The sequence below is a fragment of the Pavona decussata genome, unplaced genomic scaffold, assembly GCF_977016875.1.
Source record: "Pavona decussata unplaced genomic scaffold, jaPavDecu1.1 SCAFFOLD_156, whole genome shotgun sequence".
Taxonomy (NCBI): domain Eukaryota; kingdom Metazoa; phylum Cnidaria; class Anthozoa; order Scleractinia; family Agariciidae; genus Pavona; species Pavona decussata.
The window spans coordinates 2,043,472-2,063,126 of NW_028145568.1; the positions used below are offsets into that span (position 1 = coordinate 2,043,472).

Sequence of the window (19,655 nt, forward strand, 5' to 3'; positions counted from 1 at the left end):
CCTTAATTCCTTTATTCTCACGCGGGATCCTATCAAATGATTGGATTGATGGTTGGATGATACAGGTAGGTTCAAAAAGTGAAATAAAAAGGCCTTCACTTTGTGCTACTGATTCCAAATAACTGACATAGTCACTAATGAGTTGACTTCATGTGAATATCATAGCAATTTATAAGGAACATCCAATCCTTCAGGCAAACGTTCAACTTGCACAAAGCCCTTCAATATATTGCGTGCTACACTTGAGGCACAATGGGATTTATCTTATTTTCCCTGTACTGGTCCACCCTTTCTCCTCTTTCACATAAAGCAGGTGACCTCAGCCATTCGAGAATCGGGCGCTGTGTTGTGTGCCTTACCCACCGAAAAAAAAAACTGATGCCCTTAAATTGTTTATATAAAGTCTTGATTCCAACTCTTTTTAACAAGTGAAAAGGAGACTTTTACTGTGCCATATGCCACGTGGTTCTCAAGAACCTAAATTCTTTTGTATGCAATAATTAGGCAACCATATTGTAATAAGACGATATTTACCAAAAGCTTCATCTTCTCTCAAGAGAGGAAGTTCTAATACAACTCTTAGGATTTCATCCCCAGTTAGAGCTTTATTGTGTAGCTCTAAGGAGAAAAGTTTAATTTTCTCTATTAATATTACGAACAATATTATTTTATCAATATCATTTGGGCTCATCAAAATGTGACAATAAAATTTAGTTATCCTATTATTTTAAGAAGACTTGATGTCAGGAAGATAGAGAGGATAACAGTTCATGGCACGTGGCGTCATGGTGACAGAAGATGACAAGAGCCATGGCAACGCCAAGCGTCAGTAATGAGAATAACAATAACAGTCCAAGGAAACCTCCATCCTCCTCTGTAACGAATACAAGATGATATCGTGTCAATATTAATTAGTTTTAAGGGTTGTCTTTGTTAGTTAACTACCAAAAAATGGGCGCTAAATTTCTAATAACTGGACCTAATAAGGTTTAAAAAAACCCTGGTGTTATTGGGTGACAACTGCTCTCATATAATAAAAAGGCTTAATCATCTGTCAACAGCAACGTTACTTCATGAATGACACGAGCCAATGGGAATTTGCCAGTGGTCATGTCACTATTTGCTACTGAAAAAGGCCCAGCTTTCCGGTCGTTGACGTGCCTGACGGCTATGCTATGATGATGAGGCCTAAAAAGGCTGAAACAGGTATCCACGGCTTTCACTGCCTGGGTGACATGGTTGTGCAGCGCATGCGTGAGGCACTGACCAGACCAAGGATACATGTTGTGTGACCATTACATTCAGATGGTTTATTATTATACTGTGTTATAACAGAAAACCAATTAGGGCAAGAATAGGTTTATAACCAAGCTTGAAACCAATAATCTACATGCATGAGAGCTAGGTTGTAGATAAATAAAAAAAAAGCAAACTGATCATGACTTGCCTTGTTTTTGGTTGTCCAGCTTTGGAGGTCGTGTCTCCATAAATTCTTCTTGGGCTACATTGGAGGACAGAATGAATTAGGGTCTAGGCACTCAATGCAGGTGAGACCACTTGTAGCCCAAGTTCACGTTGAGAGAAAGTCAGCAAGAAACTATTAATTACATGATCTTTGAGTGCAAATGGTTTTGAGATACAAAATGTACGGGCGGTTGTTGAAAATTTGAGTGATGTACAGGACTTTGTATGGCGAATCATGAAAGTATTGTTGACACCAAATGCAAACTAATGCTACTGAAAACTGCAACATTCATTCAATAAAATGAACAAAACTAACTCATCTCTGGCATATTCTTCATATGGTTTGGGGTTATTACACCATTGAGGGCTTTCTTTTGCACCACTGTTATTCAATCCCTCATAAAATCTCAATGACTACCAACAGCTCAATACCGCTTGCACTCGCATAATTGCATAATTAATTATTCCTTAATCTAGAGCTCTAAATGTGAGCTTGGGCTGCCTGTGGTGACATAACTCCATGAAACACTGTATAATTGCCTGATTTCATACCGTGGGGGTCTGGGTACGAGTCTGTGTATTATGGGTTATGGGACTCAACACCCACATAGCCGGAAAGAGCACATCGAACTTTACAACATCCTCAAGTTTGGTGTCAATCAAGCTAATATTAGGCGAGATACAGCCATTCAAAAACTTAAAAATTTACTAAGAAATGTATGGAACGCCGGACACACGTCCGGCGTTCCATACATTTCTTAGTAAAATTTGGAGTTTTTGAATGGCTGTATCTTTCCTAATATTAGCTTGATTAACACCAAACTTGAAAATGTTGTAAAGTGCGGTGTGCTCTTTCCGGCTATGTGGGTGTTGAGTCGCATAACCCATAATACACAGACTCGTACCCAGACCCCCACGGTATGAAATCAGGCAATGAAATCATGGTATGTGTCCACCTGATATTCTTTGCTAAACCATTACATTGTGAATTGCTGTAACAAAAATTCCACGTTATATACGATGTTGTGTACACACTACTCAAGGTGGTACATGTACAGTACTGTACTAGCACCTTTCCAAACTGCTTGAAGAAACTGAACAAATTCTGCAGTTTTACTACATGCAAAAAAGGTTCACTGTCAATTAATTTCTCAGAAACAAAGAAACATGAGTAATATATACAGCTCTTAAGAGAATGTTCCCACAAAACACATTCCTACAACACATTTTTTCAAAATGTTGCCATAAACTATGAGTTACTAATGCCAGAAAATAAATGCAAAAGAAATGAAGGTAATCAATTTTGTTTTCAGGTAAGCCAAATGGAAAATAATGGAAAAATGTTCTCATTTTCTTGAAAAATTTGGGACTTAATGGAACTCAAAATGAACCGAATCAAAGACTGTTGGTTCAAAATAATGATTATGCAGTGCGTGAAAACATCAGGAGACAAATGTTTGCACTCAAATTTTACCTAAATTATGGGTCTTTTTTTCTTTAAGTAAAAAGTCTCAATTGGGTCTTGTAGCAACTTTTCAAGTAAAATATTATGTACCGGTTATTAAATTAATTCAGAAGGTCAGGCATCTGCAAACACCAGACAGCAACAATGGTGAATGAAATTCAATAGTGAGTTGCAGGTGGAAACATAGAAAAAATTAAAACTTCCAAAACACAGATTTTTGGCACTACTGTTGACAGTCCAAAGAATGAGTATTTTGACTGCTGAAAGCCTCTCAGGTACTTTATCATTTTATTTAACTTTAATGTTGTCTGTTAGATAAATGTACATGTATATGCATGTGGCCATATTAAATTAGATGAACTTGAAAGAATGGAGCACACTGCTGTACAGAGAGAAGATGCCCATGTATTGTTTTGATACTGAGGGAAAGCATGTTAAAGGATCTAGAATATACCTGCAGCAAATATTAATTTTATTCTAAAGCACCAGATCTCATGACCTAGCTATAGCGTTGGGGCAATAAACATTCCTTGCAATTTTTGCCGAGTGCAAATTAATAGTAGTTGACTGAGATGTGCTAGTAAACTATACAATGGAAGGGCTGGGAGCATAACCGACCTTTGTCGAATTTCAGCCCGTTTTTCGATGTAGCGCGGATTTGTCCAAACTTTTGCATGTTAACTGCAATTCGATTGAAAACCATTGTCCAGTATTTTTTCAAGCCGATTTGTGTTTCGTATTAATTAATGCCATTGAGAAATTTTACCATCTTGTAAAGATATATTGGTAACATTATAGACACTGGATGACCAAAAGGACAATGCACTGAGGATTAGGGACCGATCGTTTATTACGTCCAAGGGGGGAGGGGGGGGGGGGTGGTTTTCTAAAATATCGAGTGTTTGAAAATTTTACCCCCCCAAAAATCTTTCAAACAAAAGTTTTACCCCTCACTGCAATGACAGTTTGAAAATTTTATCCCCCCCCCCCCCAACCCATTAGGCCTACACCCCATGGTTGGCCTGGTGGTTGAATTGTTAAGAAGTTCCTGGGCACAACGCTTGGTTACATGCGGAAATCGCTAGCTCTCTGAATCTGAACTGGCAAGAGAAACAATCAGAAGTTAGGCGAAAGTCAAGTAAGGGAACGTACCTTAGATCATCTCTTCAATGTCTTGATAATAACGATGTTTTGCTATTGCTGGAGTCTATTCTTCAGCCGTCAAAAGAAGGTACACAGACGGTCAAAGCAGCTCGGGGTTTCAGAGCAGTACAGGAGCATTTGACGTGTGGATGTGGATATATTGATTTTGAAGAAGCCTACCATCTCTATTCGTCTTTTAGTCAATTTTTTTGCCCAGATAAACAAGCCTTCAGAGATAAACTGCTTGATGAAATACATGGTTTGCCTGTCTATGTCATTACTAAACCTATTACGTGCAAGATCTTTGTCGTTCTGAAGAATAATAGCGATATGGAGAAGTATCTAGTCGATTTTACTAATTCTATGATTGATGAGAAGAATGATTGCTAAACATTTAGTTGGTACCTTTTGTATGTCTAAAAATTTTACCCCCCTCACTTTTTGTTCAAGGTAAAAAATTACCCCCCCTCAAAAACCACCGCCCCCCCCCCCAGGACGTAATAAATGATCGGTCCCTTAAAAAATTGTATTCAATATACACTCGTTGTCTTTGAAACACGGCACACGAAAGCGGTCTTTTCCGCAGGAGCAAGGAAAAGAATGCTGTCACGCTTTTATTTGATTCTGTTACAAACTACTACGTGCGTGACAGGAATGTCAGAAATGTAAACAGTTACATTCTCCAAGAGAAAATGTGTCCATTTCCTGGCGTAAAATCCAGCTTTGACCCGTTTGTCGACATATCACTCTTGATACCGCAAAATATTAACATTCTACAGGATCAACAGGAAGACATGTAGCCATTTCAACGATTAACAACGATTAACGGCAGTTCTATTAAAAGGTACTGACTATCTATTCTTTTCACGAGCAGTCGGTGTTAACCGTTGAAAATCTCTGTTAATCACACTTTTATTGAATCATTGCCTTGAATTTGTAAAGTTAATCGTTACATACCGAATTTCAAGCCTGGCAAACCACAGCTAAGGCGTGCAAAACACCTTGCACATGGCGGGATTTGTCTCTGTTGCTCCCGCGGGATTTGATAATCGAATTGAAAAATTCGCCACGGCACAATCATCACTACCAAGGAGGGATTCTTTGGACAACATTTCGACCAGTTCCTGTGAACTGCATTTGTCAATTTCATAACTTTTCAAAAGATCCATAGATGTCGTGCGTTTACAAACTTCACCAAACAAAAGCGAAACCAGCTAGCCAGTATGATACGCAAGTTGTTTATCCCGACTGCTTTGATCTATTTTGGGCTTGTTACAACCCGCAAAAGCAAACCATGATATCATCACAAACGTTACTTATAGAAACAACAACTGGTGCGACTAAACACGGCTCGTGGACAGTGGAAACTTTTAGGCTACTGATAATTTGGAAAACGAGTCTGACGTGGACAAAACCTATAAAAAACATTTGCCTTCCAAGCGCGTTCACTTGTACACAAGCAAACTACCAAATCCCCCTCCCCCTCCCCCTGACTCAATGTTTTCTTTTGGGTCACGAACAGTTTCCTGGCAAGCATCACTTCCCACATCAACATTGCATAAGGGGGAGGGGGGGAGGGAGAAGTAACTGTGGTAGAATCATGAAGGGAGAAACAGTAAGTGAGTGGTTTTTTGGATGTCTTTGTTCGGTTGTCATTGCATAGGGGGAGGGGGTGGGAGGGAGAAGTAAGCAAGTGGTTTTTGTTCTGTTCGTGTTTGGTTTTCTCAAGGAGTTTTGTCCATGATTGTAAAACTGCGAAATGTTTTCAAAACCAGGGAGAACCAAAATTTGGACAAATCCGTGCGAAATCGAAAGCCGCGCTCAAATTCGACATAAGTCGGTTATGCTCTCAGACCTTTAATTATTGCATGTGGTATACATATTATACAATTAAAGGTTGCTAAAAAACCTTCTTCTTGTCAGGCACTGCCATAATTCAGTTTAAACTGTTTAATGCTAAAATCCAAGATTATTATGACTACATTATGTACAAATAACTGTAAATTAGTTGTTTATTGAAAACCCAGCTAATTAAGGATAATGAGAAGAATTGCAATAATGTTTTGTGACTTATCTACTTGTTAAATTCCATATTTTGTCTTTGACAGTTTTATTCCCAAGAGAAAACAGATTCATACACACCTTTCAAAGCCTTGTCTGTTTCTTCAGCCATCACCTTTTTCTGTCTTTCCATTGCCTCATATGCCTCTCTCTTCAATTGCTTTTCTTGCTGTTTTTGTCTCTTTCGAAGCTGCCTTTCATGTTGCTCTTTTTCCTCTTCTAGTGCTTTTTGTTCTGAAACATAACACCCCATGTTTCAGAGGTTAGACCATATTGTTGGAAGAGCATGTTTGACCGTTTAGCCGTCTATCTAAACATTGCATTTAAAATGGCTTCCCATGTTTGATCTACATGTAGATTAAACATTTTCATCCAACATTCTGCTTCACAAGCAAATGTTTGATCGTTTAGCCACCTCTGTAAACAAAACCAGCCCAAGCGGGAAAAAGCAACCAATCAGGAACCGAATCTGTGTGATGTCAGTACATAATTTCAGTGGTAATACACGGAAAGCATTCTTTGGGTTCACTCTGTTTGATGTTTGATCAAACATTGTTTGCTTGTTTAGCCACCCCATATTTTGTGCTACAACACGATGTTGAACAAAAGTGTTTAACTGTTTACCATTTTGATACAATTTCTACTGTACTAAAATAGACTTATGAAATAAATGTGATGGTATATTTCCACCCTGGTGAATGAATGAGAATGATGTATTATTCTAGAAAGTGACACAGGCATACTCGGGAAAAAGGAACCCGAGTGCTCCTATCAGATGTCGAACCTAAGACCTTCCAATTACCAGCTCGGATGCTCTACCACTGAGCTACAGGAGACTCGTGGGAGCTAAGGCCATTAAACTAGGTTCATGGGACAAACATCCTGCATACTGCTAGGATCTGAATTTATGTCAATGTGTGGTTTATGAAATAAATGTGATGGTATATTTCCAGCCTGGTGAATGAATGAGAATGATGTAAGTGACACACTGAGGCATACTCGGGAAAAAGAAATCCAAGTGCTCCCATCAGGAGTCGAACCTAAGACCCTCCGATAGGACTCCTGATAGGAGCACTCGGATTTCTTTGTTGCTGAATATATAATTTTTAAAATGAAATGGTACATGTAGGTTGATGATAGGTTAAGTCACACTTCGGCCTTGAAGGTCCATACAGCAAGAGTTTAACCTGGGGATTGTAGCACAAATCAACTTGGAGTACCGCTGCAGAAGAACATACATCCCTTACAACCAGCCAGTTATAACATGTACAGTCAACCTGTCACTATGACCACTTACATGCATTCCCTCAGTGACCCAAACAAGAGCCAAATGGAATGCAAGGTATGTGACTTATACAATCAAATACAGAGAAAGTTATTTCATAGTTGGATAATCATTTGTCATCTACACTAACAGTACATGTATTTTCATCTTTGCATCTCTTTCCTTTTTTACATGCTGTCAAATTTGACATTACCCCATTAATAACATCAAAATTTCATGGCCCACTGGTTAGTGGTTAATTATTAACATGGTTCCACTGAACTCCCCTACCCTCTCATGGGATACTAGTCTGTCACAAGGTTTTTCCCTTCTTAAGCTAGATGTACACTATAATTTGGACAAATAATGCCAAAATGTAAACTAAAGCTAAATTATATACAATAACAGAGAGGTTCACCTCAGTTATGTACATACATCCATATCAGATGATATGATGTATATATTGTAGTTCAAAATGTTTTTTGGTTTAAAAATTTTCAAACCAGTATGATTTTTATTTTCCTTTGTCTCAGATTATGGTAATGAATACTACACAAAGGAAAATGAACGCCTTCTGTTTTCAAAAATTTTAAACCAAAAAGTAAACCACAACATAAACCACAACATAAACATTTATCTTTTTACAGAAGGGGTGTCTCACGTTTACAAGCATCTTCAGAATTCTGAGGTATGCCATTGGGCACATTCATTGGATTCTTTTCTATTTTAAATCATGCTGCAGTGCCCCTAAATTCCAGCTTAAAATCAAAGAAGCCCTCCATATCTCTTGAGAAAAGCCCAAATTAAACCACTAAGTACAGCATGTTAATTTAAGTCTCTCATCAATTTATTTTTGTATCTTTTGTATCATACAGTATTTCGTAAGTAACTTGCATCTCTTTTGTTTGTCATTACATATTTCCTTAGCTTGTTGTTGCTTTACTTAGCCCTAGTATATGTATTTAACCTTACCAACTCTGTAACATGTAATATTCAACTGACAATGGCAGATGAAACTGCCAAAACATATTTTTTAAAATAAAAAAAATGTTGTACTTCAAAAACTCACCTCTTTCTAATGACAACCTTCTTTGGGTTGCTTGCTCTTCAGTTACAGCCAAGGTTTTAAGATGTCTCAATACCTACAATACATATAAGATACAAATAAATAAATAGAGAAGACACAGTTTTTGTCACCCTGCAGATGCTGTGAACCTCAACAGATTGAGGTCCCTTTCCAACTACCTGTCCACAATCCCTAAATTGAGACCTCCTCTCCCCAGGCAACCATCTTTACCTGCATTTTAAGTCCTCCTATACCCTTTTCATGGCATGTCAGGCAAGTTTAGTCAAGCCAAAACATCCACAGCTGATCATCAGGGGAGCAGGGATGGCACCATGGTGAGAGTACTCGCCTCCCACCAATCTTGCTTGGGTTCAATTCCCGGACTCAGCATCACATGAAGATTAAGTTTGTTGTTAGTTTTCGTCCTTGCTCCTAGAGTTTTCTCTGGGTTTTCCAGCTTTCCCCATCAACAAAAACTCAAACTTCCAAATTCCAATTCGACCCGGAATGCACGGACACCTTTGAATCAAGTTTCTCACTGGAGAGCTCTTAATGGTGCTCCATGGGAAAATAAATTATGCTTTAATGGCACATCTTTTTTTACTAGTCATTATACAAGTATAATTTATCTTTGATTCATAGATTGACTGTTGTTGGGGCACATTAAGGTTTGATTACCATCATCGTCATCGTCATCGTCATCAATTTGTTATTACCACTAATATGGAAGGGCCACTGGATCTGTTTTGTTTAAATTCTGACTTTTTGGTTGTTGATATGTTTAAGGGGTTACATGTAAGTTTCTAAAGAAACTGTGGTGCTGCATTAGTGGTCAGTGGAAATGAATGTTTGGTTTATCAACAGGGTTGCTAAGTTAATTAATGGCCACTGTAAAAAGATTTGAGTATTGTTGTTTTGAGCATTAGCCCTTCGAAAGAGTGAATCCCAATTCCCTCTGACGAGGGGTTAATGCTTAAAATGTCAGCCCTCAAATCTCTTTACAGTGACCAAATTACGTTAACTCTACTGGTAAATAAAAAAAAAATTGTGTACAGTGGAACCCCACTCTATGGACAGTCCCGCTTAATACGGACACCGGATATTAGGGACAGTTTTGTTTGTCCCGACTCATATATTTTCATAGCTCATACACGTAAATTTTCTCTAAAATAAACCCAATTAATACGGACACTGGTTAATACGGACAACAGACACTTTTCTGTGTCACAAGTGACAAACTCTCATACATTGTCAACCCCGCTTTGGCATGCCCCCTTGGTGTCCATATTTAACCGGGTTGCACTGTAAGTTTGAAAATGTTTCCATTTAAACCTTCCTGAAATTTCCTTCCACTTGGTGAATTAAGGGCAATTGCTTCCAAACTTTACAAGTTAAGGATTCCAAAATCTCATGACTGAAGTATTGCTTTTTTCACTGTAATTCTGTGGAAGTTTAACATTCAAAAGCTAAGAATTTTACAAAATATCCCTGATATTGAAGGATATTTCATATTATAAGAAATCTAGAGAGCAGACTAAGCTGCCCCCAGTCCCCACTGTGCAAGGCAGTTACAATGAAGTTACACCATGTCAACAGACCAAATGTCTGTCAGTACAACTGCCTAACCTGTCTTTAACCTGGACTCCATGGGCAACTAAAATGCATAAAGTGTACATGTTGTAGGTTAAATAATTTAAAAATGGTCTTCAGGCAATGCTGTGTTGTATTTTCACATCAATCTCTTTTGCAAAAGTAGTTTTCCATGACTGTAAGTTTCTTCTTAACCTGTGCATGGATACCCCTTTTTTCCGTAATTTTTTCCAAACAGAGGTTGCGGCCAATTTGGTGAAATTGCATGCATCACTGGCTCTCATGTTTAACTCATTTTAGTGTAACATGTGCTGTCATAACTGCACATGAACATGTACCAGCCACTTTAAACACTTACATTTATTGCACACTGCCTACATTCTGTCTCACTTAGACAATTTCCAATCACATCTGGCCATAATGTCTGTAAAGGATTATTCTTCAAGTCCAACCACCTAAGTTCTTCAAGATTCACACAACTTAGTGGTAAAGAACTCAATTGGTTGCTGTACAAGTCAAGCCGCTTAAGCTGGGTAAGGTTACCAAACTCCCTTGGAAGTTCTGTGAGAGCATTCTTGCTTAAATCCAGTCGCACTAAATGCCGCAGAGTACAAAATGCATCCTGCAAGAGTATTCATAAAATATAGGCTGAATTAGTAATCAGCTTAACAGGATGTGTACATGTATGTGTGCGTGTGTGGGAGGGGGGGGAGGGTATGGTATAAGTGTAATAATAATAATAATAATAATAATAATAATAATAATAATAATAATAATAATAATAATAATAATAATAATAATAATATTCCAAGCAAAATTGATATTTACAAGTTAAAAGTAGAAAAAAGAGCTATTAAAAACTATTTACAATTCAATAATAATAATAATAATAATAATAATAATAATAATAATAATAATAATAATAATAATTGTTATTTATTGACCCAGAGTATCAAGATGTCAACTATATGGAAATTTGTGCTTGCCAAGGATTGTCTCAAAGTATCATATTTAAAAACTTTAATCTTGTGGTAAGACAAATCTTGACAACCTGGGAAAAACAGATCTTTACAAAGGGCTATTGGAATCCAAAAAGAAAACGGGGGTAATAATGCATTTTTCATACATTCATGTAACAACATTGATTCTAAAGTGCTTTATAATTAAAACACTGTATATGACAATGTATGGCATTTGTCTTCCAAACCATAGTTAATTGAGGGACTGGTTAGGAAACCTTCCCATGAAAACAATAGTGCTGCAGGTTATGTTGGAAGGGCAGCGACCCTGCACAGTCCTTTGTTTTAACATTCCCACTACAGTTGAATATCTTAACAAAAAAAAAGGTTTAGATTGGTCAATTGCTCCAACACATTCCAAATCCTCTTCTTGTCTATGCAGGGTCAAGGCCAAGATGTCGAATAGTCCTTATGAACTTTGAACTTTTCTAGGTTTTTGTTTTGACTCTTGTATTTCATTAGTGTAACCGCAGTACTTATGCCATGCTGTTGTTGTTATGATTTTATGCTCATGCGTAAGTCACATGGAAACGATGTAAACATCTTGGAAATTATATAAGTGATTTACTGTGCTTCTCTCTCCATGTTTACTGTTCGCTCGGGCCTTTCCTTGCCCTCAATTTACCCTTATACTTTCTGCACAACATTTTTGGTGCCGGGACCAGGATATGGCGGAGAATTTACCTAGTAAACTGAACTCTTCTCATGCGGGCTATCGAGCTCATTTGACGAAAAATTAACAAGGCAAAAAACACCAAAGAGAAGGGATCGCCTTCCGAACTGGATGTCGTCTCGCTCACCAATATTGTAGCACAACTTGTACGGAACTGGATGGAAAAATCGCTGCTCTACTCGAAGATCCGGGTGAGATCGAAAAAGAAATCTTCAATTCGGAAGAAATTCAGGATGAAATCGACGAGACAAAGTCCCAGATAAGTAGACTTATTGATTTGTCTGTGTTTGGTAAGAATCTCCCTCCTTCTCTTCCATCACATCAGGAAGTTACCATACAATCAATAGCAGAATCTCCCAAAAGCGAAACCCTTGGGCATGGGTCAGAAACCCCTTCGAATTCCAGTTCATCATCGCCACAGCTACCGATCCCTCAGTTGAACAGTTCAACACCCAGCCCTTGCCAAATCTACTAAACACCCCTGCTGCATCCTCTTCTAGTCCTCTTCCCAAACTAAAGTTACCAACAATTACTAGAAACCCACTACAATGGTTTATATTTTGGGACTCCTTTGAAGCAGCTGTCCACTGTAACACCTCTCTTGGGGGCGTGCAAAAATTCAGCTATTTAAAGGCCCAACTAGTGGGTGAAACATCAAGGGCCATCGCTGGCTTCCCACTAACCAACAGCAACTAAGAGCAGGCTGTAAAACTCCTTAAGGATTGTTTGGGCAACCAAGCAAGATCATCAGTGCCCACATGCAAGCCCTACTAGACAAGGGGCTACCCTGAGCAGTATAAATCAATAAAGGTTCTTCTTCTTCTTCATTGCAAGCCCTACATATCAGCTATCAAGCTTGCAACTGTTCTATGACACAATGGAAAATCATGTTAGACATCTAGAATCACTTGGGAGATCACATGAAACCTATGGAGATCTTCTTGTGCCAATTATCCTGGGGAAACTACCCCATGAGTTAAGGAAAAACTTAGCTCGGGAACATGACAATCCTGAATGGAAATTTCAGGAGCTGAGAGAATCCATTCTGAAAGAAATTCGCGTCCTCGAGGCAGGCGCCCAACTAAAGCCTGCAAATGGAACACCCTATAGCGCCTCACTCACAGTTACTAGTTCTTTCCACACTCAAACACAAGAAAACCAGTCATATTCCCCGAGACGCAACAAGCCAGAAACCCCTAAAAGATGTGTTTACTGTAAGGGTCCCCACCCATCCTACAACTGCAATGTGATCACCGACCGTTGTTGAAGGTGGGCTATTATTAAGGGACTGGGACATTGCCTGGAAAATCACAAGTCTTCCATATGCCAATCGAGATATCGCTGTCACACATGTAAGGGCAAGCATCACACCAGTCTTTGTTTGGGACCCAATGTCACTACCCACAGCTCTCAGACTACAACTGCGCCTGCTGCTCCCACTCACAGTCCTCAAAATTTAACAGGAGAACCAGCCTATCAAGTACATGCCTCACTTGCGCCAATCAACCCTGCTGTCAACCTCCCAGTCAACAGTGGCCAAGTCTCTCTGCTAAAAACAGCGGTGGAAACTATCGGCCATGACCACACTCACTGTGAAGCCAACATCCTCTTTGCCGAAGGTGCACAGTGCTCCTTTATCACCCAGACACTGGCTGACCAACTGAGCATATCCTATACAGAGAGCGAGTCTATTGCCTTGTCAGCCTTTTGTGCACACTCGTCATCCAACAGACAGTTACTCATTGCCACCGTCAAGGTTGTTACTGCTTTTGGTGAAGAAGTCCCAGTACGTGTCCTGGTGGTTGAACAGATCGCCACACCACTTCAGAACCAGTTCTGTCAACAGATCCATGACATACCTCACCTCAGGGGTCTTACCCTCGCACCCCCTGTGACTTCGGATGGGAACTTTAAAATCTCTCTCTTAAGCGGCGCATTTCACTACTCAGATTTGGTAGAAGACATTATCCACAGATAGGGCCCAACTGCTGTGGCCTCAAAGCTCAGTTACCTCGCATCAGGGCCACTACAGACCGACATTGTGAATCTGGCTGACACTGTTGTTAACTTGTTACAAACACTGTCTTCCACAAGGGAAGCAGAATTTGATCTTGAGCAGTTCTGGTCCTTGGAGTCTCTAGGCATCTCCCCACTCACTGATAAGGACGAACATGAACTCTTTCTTCAAGATTACCAAGGCTCTTCAATTACAAGAAACCCTGATGGCAGTTACAGCGCCAAATTTCCATAGAAGGAGGACTCTCCACCACTACCAACTAACTAATGGTAACTGCATTCGCCGCACACAATCTATGGTTCTTCGTCTTGCCCAGACTCCTGAGCTTCTTAAATCCTATGGCAACATAATTGACGAACACGAAAGGTGTGGGTTCATTAAAAGAGTTGACGATGTGGCTTTCACTGACAGGGCACAGTACATCCTGCATCATGCAGCCAAGAAGGACTCAGCCACCACGCCCATCAGAGTTGTGTACGATTGCAGCTCTCTTTCTTTGAGCAACTCACGCTTCCTCTCTTTGGAAACACGGTCCACAGTGGTTACCATTTGAAGAACAATGGCCTTCTTGGAATCACTCAGGGCAGTACATTTGGAAGTCGTGAGCAACCTGTCAGAGGAAACCTTCCTTCAAGCCTTCCACCGTTTCTCAAGCTGCAGATCTCTGCAACTTCACATGATATCTGATAATGCTTCTACCTACCTCGCTGCTGTGGAAACACTCAAAGAGCTATTCCAATCTCCTTCACTGAAGGAACTGTTTGGCCGACAAGGCGTTGAGTGGAAATTCATCCCTAAGTGAGCCCCCTGGTACGGTGGTTTCTGGGAACGACTCATTGGATTGACAAAGAGAGCTATCAAGAAGACACTTGGCAGAGCATCTATCACACTAACAGAACTCCAAACCCTCACTGTCGAGGTAGAAGCCATTCTAAATTATCGCCCTATCACCTTCGTATCAAGCGATGCTGCAGACGCAGAACCATCAACGCCCTCCCATCTTCTGCATGGAAGGAGAATCACCTCACTGCCTTATCCTGTTACTGATGATGATCCATCAGATCCTGACTTTGGAAGTGCGTCAGACATGAGGTGAAGAGCAACAACACAAGCTCGTATACTCGAACGTTTCTGGAACAGATGGCGACAGGAGTATCTCACCTCCCTTCGCGATTTCCACCGAACAACAGGAACCAATGAACAGTCCATCAAGGAAGGAGACCTTGTACTGATTTAAAATGAGGGCGTTAGATCAACCTGGAGGCTAGCCGTTGTAGAGAACCTGATTAGAGGAGGTGACGGTCTTGTACGGGCAGCAGATATTCGGACAAGTACTGGACACACCAACAGACTGGCCACTAAGCTGTACCCACTTGAGTCGCTGTAGATGTGAGACCCCAACCAGAAGACCACACTGAACAACAAGCTACTGCAGATACATCAACTCGACTGAGACAAGCTGCAGCTACCGATGCCATGAGGAGAATCTCTGAATGGGCAAGATGCATCCCCCCCCCCCTTCGCCGAGGATGTCGAATAGTCCTTATGAACTTTGAACTTTTCTAGGTTTTTGTTTTGCCTCTTGTATTTCATTAGTGTAACCGCGGTACTTATGCCATGTGGTTCTTGTTATGATTTTATGCTCACGCTCAAGTCACATGGAAATGATGTAAGCTTGAACTGCCATCTTGGAAATTATATAAGTGATTTACTGTGCTTCTCTCTGTGTTTACTGTTTGCTCAGGCCGTTCCTTGCCGTCAATTTACCCTTATACTTTCCGCACGACACAAAACGTCAAACAAAAACATATAACAAAGAAGTTTGTCAGGTTTCAAAATCATTGCCTTTAATTAACTATGTCCAAACTAAAGCTTAATTCCGTCTCTTTGAAAAATGCTTGGTTACTCTTACTTTTCTTTTTGGATTCCAAAGATCTGCTTTTTCATTAACCATGAAAAAATATTTTTGTTCTAGTACCCACTGTATTAAGATGCACAGAATGTTTGCGTTGTAGCAAGAGGAGGCAGCATTGTTAAGCATTCATTGAAGTATTTGAGTACTCTTTCAGTTCTCAAAAAAAGAGAAGTCAAGATGTCTGAGTTTAAAGCTGTGAAACAAAAAGGTTTTTAATACAGTATGGTAGTTTTGGGGCAGGGAAAGCGAGATCCTGAAAGGTAATTAAGATTAACGACTGGATATTCTTTTGATATGACAAATGACAAGGTATTGTTCTCCTAAGTATATTTTTTCCGCGTAATGTTTAAATAATTTCTCTTTAATTTTTAGACTAGCTTTTGGACTCCTTTTAGCGTGTTTAAGTTTGTTTGGACAGTAATGCAAGTATTGTAGAGTAGTGTCAATTGTCATTGTAATTCAGTTTTGAATTTGTTTCAATAAAAGTTTTATTGTTAAAAGAAAAGGTTGTTCTGAATTTATTGTTTATGCATGAGTATTCTTAGATTTCTAATACAAGTATCTGAGAGAGTAAACTTAAGTCTGTTGAATAATCGCCTAGGAGAGGGTGGTAGTTGTACCGGTATGTGGGGGTATATATCCATAGTCTTCAGTTGGGGAACTTTCAATGGAGAAATTGGAAGTGGGATCAGTAATTTTCATTTAACCACATGAGATGATTAAACATGCAACAAATGCAATATTGAAAATAATCACAACCCAAAATTTCATTTACAAATTCACATTTGAAAAAAAATGTTAACAGCATAAATTTACACTTCCAACTGTGTCCTTCTTTGATGTGATCATGTCGGCCACTTTTTTCCATTTCTTTTTTAAGCCAACATCGAGCGTGATATTTAAATGAAAAGTGAACTGGCACAATGTAAATTACAGTATTTTATGGATATGAATATTTAATATCCCAAAATGGCGGTTAAAGAGCAAAATGCAATAATTAAGGCGCGAGTTAAAACGAAATTTAATAGTAAAAATCGCATGCAACCAACAATAAAAAATCATTGCTGGCACCACAATACAAACAATTCCAGTCTAAGATTTTTGTATGAACAGCTGGGCATCAATATTTCTTTTCAATCACACGTCCCCTGAGGCAGCTAGATCTCGAAGACTGTAATGTAAACATACATGTAGCGGCGAATAGAAACTTAATCCGTTTTCGAGCATTTATAGACTCCACGCGGTACAGTAGTCAAAATATCTTGGAGTGGATTTCCAGTGATTCAATATGAATAATTTGTGGTGGCAATATTAGATTCGGCGTTTTTCGGGAACAAACGGAACACGTTTTAGGTTTGTTTATCGCACTAAAACTTGTAAAAATTTCTTACCGGCAGGGTTGTTAAATTGTTACAAGAGAGATCGACCACTCTAGCCTTCGGCAGCGAGGCCTGCGGGGAGATTAAACAAAGGTATAACATGAGTAGCAAAGCTTAATATACTAAGTTTAATAAATGTAAAATAAATGTGGAGCTGACGTCAAAAATTCAAGATAAAAGGTCACATATTTCGTACATGTATACACCTTGTGGCAATCGCTCACTTGCTCCCTAAAAAATATAATGTTTTGACGTTTGTTTATTTCAATGACCACTAAAACGAAGCAGACTACAAACGACTTTTTTTTCATTTCACAAATATACCTTAATGTGTTTTTTATAGACTGTGTCATCTGTTATTAGTATTCTTAATTGGCTGTACCATCCCAAAACACTAGCTTCCCTTCGTTCTCCTAATGGCCATTAGCACAGTAGATAGCAGACCTAATTTAATACAGCTTAGAGCTTTGCTATGCATTCTAGGGAAGGAAAAAAAACTTAGGATCTCCGAGCGATCGTAAAAAACATCCACCACGTTAAATACAAGCGTTATTTTAACCGAGATAATCTTTGATCGGACGCTAAAAATACCCACCATTTCTCGCACAGGTACTTTGGCAAGATTACACAGACTCAAATCTAGCTCGTCTCCATCAAACTTGTCCTTAATCTCTTCCTTAGAGAGTTTTCTAGTCATTTTTCTCGGCCAATTTCTAAGCACTCTACCAGCTGGGAAGTCATGTGTATGTGTAATCGTCATCCCAAACCAGCCTGAGCCCGCTTAGCGTCCAGCGGTGAAAAATCTAGCCTGTTCCAGGCTCCTAGAGAGACGCGCGAGGGGACGAAAACGACCTCGTTTTCGTCCCCTCGCCCTCTCCTTCGTGCTTCTCTCTAGGAGCCTGGAACAGGCTATGAAAAATCTAAATGTAGTTCCCAGGCCATTTTCGAGTTGCCTTGAACCTCGTTATGAAAGCGAGGCTAGGTGCGATATGCAAACAAAATTAATTATCATATGAAAAGTTTTGCACTCACCCTGGCTTTCATGTTGAGGTTCAAAGCAATTCGGAAATGGCCTATTTTCAGGAGGACGCGGACGCCCTAGCTCCATATGTCCTCCATAATTAAACCCTCCATATTCATGCATGCCACTTACAAAGCGGGCAAAGCTACTATACAGGGCGCTCCAAACCACAAAGTAGATGGTGGTCTCTCCCTGCATCCCCCTTCCTCAACCTCAAAAGTTGGTGTCTTTTTTGCAACATCTAAACCTGAAGAAGGCTGGTTTGGCTAGCCGAAATATTGTTTTGAAATATACTACGTTGTGTCAGCCTTGCAGTAGTCTTTGGACTTCTCATCGTCTTTATTGCATAGCCATTCCTCTATATAGCAGTAAAAAATGACAATCAGATTGATAGCTCACTCTTCTTGTCAACGAGGTTGTCTTCTTGTTTATCTAGCAATGCTGACTATTGCTAGCTGAATATTTGTGTCAACTCAAATTTTACAGCCAATAAAATTTTGTTTGTAATGTTCATGAGGCAGGTGGTGTCTTCGATAACACTTTTATCAGCACTGAGACACACTTATCATCCCGTGGTATGGCCAATACTGTACGCATGCGCACAGCCATATCACCCGGGCAGTGGCAGCCATGGACAGCTGTTTCGCCCTTATTGGGGCTCATCAGCATGGCATAGCTGTCGGCTCAAAGAGCGAGGGTTAACCCCCGTATCAGAGACCCTTTACTGCCGAGGCGAGTGCACAGCACTCCTTTAAGGACAGTGCCTACAAATAAAGAAGTATTTTTGTGTGGTTTATGACTATGCCGGGAAAGCAGATCTCAACAAGGGCTACTGAAATCAAAAAAGAAAATTAGGTGTAACCACGCATTTTTCGGAGATAATTAAGCAACAATTATTCTTAAAAACAGTAACATACAAAGAAATGTATGGCGTTTTTTTCCAAATTGAAGCTTTATTATCTTTGAAAAATGCATGGTTACCCCATATTTTCTTTGTGGATACCAAGAGCACTGGCTAAGTTCTGCTTTCTCCGCTTAGTTTTAAACCGCGCAAAAATATCCCTGTATTAGTAGGCACCACCCATAGGAAACCCGAATGTCTCGAGTTGCGCAGAATGTATGCGCAGTAACAAAAGTAGGCACCGTCCTCAAGCGCCAGCTCCATCGTAGGCAAGTGGTGGCTGTTGGTTGGGAATTGCAAAACAGTTCTTCCACGGCAATGCAATGCGTAACCCCTACCCCAGACAAAGTGGGTCCTCTTGTTTTGACCAGTTCCCCTAGATATCATACACGTTGTACATCGAACCAAGGCCAAGATCCAGTTATGGCAACTAGTAAGCGTCAAATGTGTTCCTGCTGATTTTTGGAACACCATACCTCTAAGTATCAAGAATGTTGAATCTCCCCAACGCCTTACAAAGGAACTTACTTAAAGCCCGTTTACTTACATCTGACGCCTAAAAACGATTTCCTTCTTAGATCCTGTCTCTCAATTATTCTTTTTGCTTGTCCTCTTTCATCTATTTACTTATTTTAGTCCTACTTTTAATTAAGTTAATGTTCGCCAAGTAGATTCAG

General features: G+C 39.7%; 2 protein-coding genes and 1 pseudogene across 2 annotated transcripts in view; 2 read left to right on the forward strand and 1 right to left on the reverse strand.

Moving 5' to 3' along the window:
• Nucleotides 1–19,655, forward strand: part of LOC146465230 (blastula protease 10-like) — a 532,877-nt gene that overhangs the window by 1,744 nt on the left and 511,478 nt on the right. The window lies entirely within an intron of this gene.
• LOC146465231 (leucine-rich repeat-containing protein 59-like) lies at nt 580–17,831 on the reverse strand. Its single transcript, XM_085128549.1, has 7 exons — nt 17,652–17,831; nt 17,069–17,128; nt 10,412–10,675; nt 8,467–8,539; nt 6,215–6,367; nt 1,448–1,501; nt 580–874 (listed from the first exon to the last, which is right to left on the reverse strand). Exons 1-7 carry the CDS (start codon nt 17,814–17,816, stop codon nt 744–746), a joined length of 900 nt encoding a protein of 299 aa, XP_084984675.1. The 5' UTR covers nt 17,817–17,831; the 3' UTR covers nt 580–743.
• Nucleotides 11,011–13,723, forward strand: LOC146465232 (uncharacterized; annotated as a pseudogene).

Excerpts from the sequence above, each read along its gene's own strand:
- LOC146465231 (XM_085128549.1), bottom strand. The coding sequence starts at position 17,816 with ATGACGATTACACATACACATGACTTCCCAGCTGGTAGAGTGCTTAGA. Across the intron at positions 8,540-10,411 it reads GTAGGCAGTGTGCAATAAAT|GTATTGAGACATCTTAAAAC; the intron begins GTAAGTGTTTAA and ends TATGTATTGTAG. Across the intron at positions 6,368-8,466 it reads AAGGTTGTCATTAGAAAGAG|AACAAAAAGCACTAGAAGAG; the intron begins GTGAGTTTTTGA and ends GTTATGTTTCAG.